The sequence below is a fragment of the Lactuca virosa genome, chromosome 4 (assembly GCF_052849685.1).
Source record: "Lactuca virosa cultivar CGN04683 chromosome 4, Lactuca_virosa_CGN04683_v6, whole genome shotgun sequence".
In the NCBI taxonomy this organism is placed as follows: domain Eukaryota; kingdom Viridiplantae; phylum Streptophyta; class Magnoliopsida; order Asterales; family Asteraceae; genus Lactuca; species Lactuca virosa.
Window position 1 is genome coordinate 181,200,359 of NC_136429.1, and position 6,157 is coordinate 181,206,515.

General features: G+C 36.8%; 1 protein-coding gene across 1 annotated transcript; it reads left to right on the forward strand.

Moving 5' to 3' along the window:
• Positions 1-2,565: 2,565 nt before the first annotated feature.
• Positions 2,566-4,878, forward strand: LOC145105408 (uncharacterized). The gene is made up of 5 exons (XM_079042523.1): positions 2,566-2,927; positions 3,001-3,371; positions 3,621-3,809; positions 4,219-4,253; positions 4,330-4,878. The coding sequence occupies exons 1-5, from the start codon at positions 2,566-2,568 to the stop codon at positions 4,876-4,878; spliced, it is 1,506 nt and encodes a 501-aa protein (XP_078898649.1).
• Positions 4,879-6,157: the final 1,279 nt, after the last annotated feature.

The window sequence follows — 6,157 nt, forward strand, 5'->3', positions numbered from 1 at the left end:
TTCTGACATCTTTCTCAGCATACAATCTTTGGCGAAGTGATTTTTGCCTCCGCAGTAGTGACAATTAAAGCCCGAGTCACCTCCAAGTTTTGCTTCCTTCTTTGGTTCTTCGGTCTGAGAAACACTCTTCGGTTCCTCCTTTGCTTTCTCAGCACTGTAGCTACCTTGCAAGTTTCGGTTCTTATTTGTTGGGAACCTTCTTTTGATGAACTTCTTGGGATTTGACACCATCAAAGCATACTCTTCACTTGTTAGATCATATTCAGAGAGAACCAAATCTTCTTCTTCTTCAGCAGCACTCTTTCCTTTGGAGATTAGGGCCAAGGAACCCATGCTAGAAACCACATCCGTTTCTTTAGTCACGGCACTCTCATGTGACTTTAATATTCCCACTATTTTTGCTAGAGAATAATTCTGGAATTGTTCATGAGCCTTCACAGTAGACACCACAGCCATCCATTCGGGTCTAAGTCCATTCATGAATGTCACCTTCTGTTCAATGACTTTCCTTTCAATCCCATGCTTTATCATCTTACTAAGGAGATGATTGAAGTGATCGAAGGCTTGAATAAGCTTCTCTTCTGACTTTTGCTTCAAGTCACCAAATTCTGAGAGCAACAGTGTTTGGATTGAATGCTCAAGATCTTCATCCGTAGAATATAATTCCTTCAATCTGTTCCATATTTCTTTTGCCGTTGTGCATGAGCTTACTAACCGAAACGTGTCCGATTGAAAAGCAAACCTAATCATTCTTAAAGCTTTGATGTTGCACTGAAACTTTTCCTTCTCATTTGGGGAATGTCTTTCACATCACTGACGAGTTGATTGTACTCCTTTTGAGTTTTAACAATTCTTGAAGTGCTTGCGTGAGCAAATGGACCTACAGTAATCGCCTCCCAGATCAAGTATCCATTGTCTTCTGAGCCAATCACGTAATCTTCAAAGTGATGCGTCCAGACCTCATAATCCTGAGTGTACAATATAGGAATCCTTGTCGTCGATCCTATGCTGTTGGAGATATTGATTGGGTTAGACTGAGAATCATCCATAGACATGACGATGTTTGTTCAGAAACCTGCTTAAGATCAGACTTGTAAATAACGTTAGGGTAAGATCGAATATTTAAAGAACTACGTCAATAGTAAATGACGGCTCTAACAATATCAATCAAAGTGGAAAACCCTAAGATCTTCTTCAACAGAAGAGATGTGTATGAATTACATAGTCTCCTGCTCTGATACCAATTGATGAGTTGAAAAACTCTTAGATCGATTAGATCTTCAACAGGCTAAACAATAAAAGCAAACAAACACAATGAACACGATATAGAATCAAGTAATGCTTAATGATTCAAAAGTAGTCACGCCTCAGCAGAGCTCGATTAAGAACTTCCACTATAGAGGCGAGCTAGGGTTTGTAGTACAATGATCAGAATAATAATTAAAGCGCTACTGACAAAGGATGCATGCATGCACCTTAAATACTAAACCCTAATAAAACAAACACGGTTGGACAGGCCCAAACCGGATAACAAAAATGGGCTAAGGACTGAGCCCAAGGACGCAACACTTTTAGACCCAACACAAAGATTGAAACACAACGAACTGTAGATGCAAAAGGGAAAGTCGGTGTCGAACCTAAACCATTGAATGATTACATTTCGATGCCCAACTCTGTCGTATTTGATTTAATACATAATTTAAAGTCGTTTGAAATTGGGTGCTAGGTTCTTCATTTCACAATGCATTTCAAACTAATATTCAAGGACCCCAAAATCCTTGAGACCTAAATTCTTTTGACTGATCGCATGTACCGTGTGACGAGCAATACGATGAACATTCGTATATCGATAGTGGTTGCTCTCGTCACATGACAGGTTGAAAGGATAATCTGCGAGACTATAGAAGTTTGGGTAATGTTGGAGTAGTGAAGTTTTGAAACAGTCAAAAATGCAAAGTAAAAGGTTATGTCAAAGTAACGAACGGGATGTTAACTGCAAACAGAGTGGCATATGTCGAAGGCTTACAACACAACTTGATAAGTGTTTCAAAACTTGTTTTGGGAACTGGAAATCAAGTAGTCTTCGATGAAGAAGGAAGTGTCATCTCAAACAAAGAAACGAAGGAAATTTTGCTTAAGTCGAAAAGGAAAGGTGACATGTTCACACTCGATATGAAGCCCATTGTTGGTGTTCCCTCTGTCTACTTACTTTTGAAAGCCTCATCAAATCTCAGCTGGTTGTGCCATCATGGACTCTCCCATCTGAATTTCAAGAATCTTAACAAACTGGTTATACATGATCTTGTTCGTGGCTTACTTGTATTAAAATTTGATGACGATTCATTATATCCAGCTTGTGAATAGGGATAGGAACATCGTCTAAGCCATCCCATCACCATCAACTCAAAGATCATCGAAACTCTAGAACTTCTTCACACTGACTTTTGTGGACCTTCGACTGTTGAGACTCACAATAAGACGAAGTACATATTGGTCATTGTCGATGAGTTTTCAAGGTTTACTTGGGTTTTCTTTCTTCGTCGGAAGTCTGAAGTTGTCCAAGTAATGATTGATTTCATCAAGAACAATGAATTAAGTATGAGGAAGAAAGTTAGAAGAATCAAAATTGATAATGGTTCAGAATTCAAGAATCAAACTCTTGATTCATTCTTGGCTGGATTAGGAATTTTGCATAAATTTTCATCCGCTTACACACCACAACAATGTGTTGTTGTCGAATGGAGGAATATATCTTTATGCGAAGTGGCAGGAACAATGCTGACATATGCGAATTTGCCTCAATATCTCTGGGCAGAAGCAGTCTTGACAACGTGTTTCACACAAAAATGTTCATTCATTCATCATCGTGTTAACATCACCTATTATGAAATCATCAACATTCGAAAGCCTAATGTCAAAATTTCCATGTTTTTGGTTGCATATGCTTTATCATGAATCTCAAAGATAATCTTTCAAAATTTCAATCAAAAGCTGATGAAGGAATATTCTTGGGATCTCGCACAACTCTGTAGCATATCGGGTGTTGAATAAGAGAATAAGAAAGATTGAGGAAACTTTCAATCTTACTTTTGATGACTATCACATCAAACGTGTCGAACAGACTTTCACACAAAGGCCAATTCTTTTTGAAACGAATAACGAGTCAGGAATTGTGAATTCTTTTGATATTGACTATGATTTAACTTTTGGTATTCCAGACAGAGCAATAGATGTTGAAATTCATGCTGATGATAATTGGATTCCTGAAGCATCGAAGCATTCTGATGATTCGACGGTGACTAGGGAAGAAGATAATTCCCAATCTACCTCAACTTCACAAGTGCATGTCGAACGTCTACCTGTTTTGCAGGGTGATCAAGTGGAAGGGGGCACTTGAGTTCGATGTCACATGATCATATTCATGATTCAACTATTGAGGGGGATCATGATCGAAATACACATCAATTTGAGGGGGGGCATGGAAATAACAATGTTGATGTCGAGGGGGAGCATCACAAACCAAATCCATTAGTCTAGGGAGCTAAATGGATCAATACCTAATGTTTCTACTAATCAAACTGACAACTTTCATGATGTTTCTGATCATGTGTCAAATGCAGGTGAAGGTTCTGAAATGGATGAAATATTCGAAGATGCACCTTTGGATTTTGATCTTGCATATCCACTGATGGACAAATGGACACAACGTCATCCAAAAGAACAGGTTCTTGGCGATCCTCATGTTGGAGTTATGACGAGTGCACAAATTCTAGCTAAGAACAAGAAACTGAATACTCACCAGGAATTCTGTATGTTTAATTTATTCATTTAAAAAATGGAACCAAAAACAGTTAAGGTTGCATTGGAAGATCCTGATTGGATTGTTGCAATGCAATCTGAACTTGCTGAATTTGAACGAAATAAAGTTTGGAGACTAGTTCCAAAACCTGATGAGGTGTTCGAAACAAAGCAAGACTTGTTGTAATAGGATATTCGCAATAAGAAGGTATTTACTATGAGGAAACCTTTGCCCCTGTAGCAAGACTCGAGGTTGTTCGAATATTTCTTGCACATGCAGCACATAAAGATTTTGATGTGTACCAAATGGACGTCAAGTGCGCTTTTCTCAATGGATTCATAGAGGAAACTGTTTATGTTGAACAACCACCAGGTTTGGTAAATGATAAATTTCGTTATCATTGTTATATACTTGATAAGGCAGTATATGGCTTAAAACAATCACCTCAAGCCTGGTATGCAACTCTTACCAATTTCTTGAAACTCTCTAAATTTAAACAAGGATAAGTTGATCCTACTTTATTTCGAAAGAAAGTAGGGGATCATCTGATGCTAGTTCAAATTTATCTAGATGATATTATTTTTGGCTCCATCGACCCTTCATTGTCTAGGGAATTTGAAAATATGATGAAAATCCAGTTCGAAATGAAAATGATGGGTAACATAAATAATTTTCTAGGATTGAATATTCTTCAAAGCAGGGAAGGTATTTTCATAAATCAAGAGAAGTACACTCGTAAATTGCTTGAGAAATTTGGCATGAAAAATTGTTCAAAAGTGAAAGTATCGATGGCAGTAGGCACGTGCTTAAGTCCTTCGTTGGATAAGCCTGATGTGGATCTCACTTTGTATAGAAACATGATAGGTTCTCTATTGTACTTAACTGCTAGTAGACCTGATATCATCTTTGATGTTTGCAATTGTGTCAGGTATCAATCGAATCCCATAGAACCTCATATAACACCAGAGAAGAACATATTTCGATATCTCAAAGGAACTGTTTCATTGGGATTATTGTACCCTTTGAAGACTAGATTTTTCATACAAGCATTTTCTGATGCAGACCTTGGTCGTTGTTAACTTGACAGAAAGAGCACAATTGGTGGATGTCAACTTTTAGACAGGAAGCTTGTAAGTTGGCAATCGAAGACAAAACATGTGTTTCGATTTCCATAACAGAAGCACAATATGTTGTTGCTGCAACTTACACTTTTCAAGTCATCTGGATTCAAAGCCAACTTCATGATTATGAAATCAATATGAAGAAGATTCCTTTATATTGTGATTCAGAAAGTGCCATACGCATATGCCATAATCCGGTCCAACATTCAAATACAAAACACATTGCTCTTCGCTATCATTTTATCAATGATCATGTCAAAGATGGTAATATCGAGGTTCATTTTGTCAAAACGACGGATCAAATAGCAGATATAGTCACAAAACCTTTGGATGAGAAATCATTTCTAAGTATCTTAAATGATTTAGGAATGATTGATGCAAGCTTAGTTACTGGTTCGTCCTCGTGAGGAAAAAGATGTCGAAATTTTGCTGAAGTGTTCAGAGGTTACTGTTCACTGTTCAGCGTTCGACTACCTTCGATTTCGAAATTCCTCTGAATGGTTCAGATCACACTTCACTTTCTAGTAGAAATGTTGTTCGATGTACACTTCTCTGGAAGTTGCTACTTCTTACATCGAAAGTATTTGGTAACACTTTATTTATTTATTTTTAATTTCAGTATTCTAAAACAAAAATTCTAAAAATATTTCTTATTTTTGTCTTTAATTTTCAAAAACAAAAATTCCAAAAAGATTTTCTTATTTGTGTCTTTAATTTTCAAAAACAAAAATTCCAAAAAGATTTTCTTATTTTTATCTTTAATTTTCAAAAACAAAAATTCAAAAAGATTTTCTTTATTTTGTTTTGTGTGTTTAACATTTCTGTGACTCTTAGTATTAACATACTATGGTGGCGAATGCTCAATGCAACACATTCAAAAGCGGGACAAGTATGATATCGAACTATTGCACTAGTTAGGTGTCCCTAGAAGCATGCTATTGTATGTTGACCTTAAGCCTCAAAGACTCTATGTGTTCGAAGCCTTAATGGATCTCTCAATATGAGTGTTCCTTCCCAAACAGGCTATATTCACATTAGTCGAAGAGCTACCTTTCTCTTCTCATTTTTTAGTTAAGATATTTCTTCAATGTCCATATCTTTAGTAGAGGTACAATGCGTTTTGTTAACCAATCTTTTTCATCAAAAAATTTCTTCACGATCACACACATCACTGCATATCCTCTTCGTCTCTGGTAGAAACCAACCAGAATGTAGATATTGCACAAGTCTGTGTTTA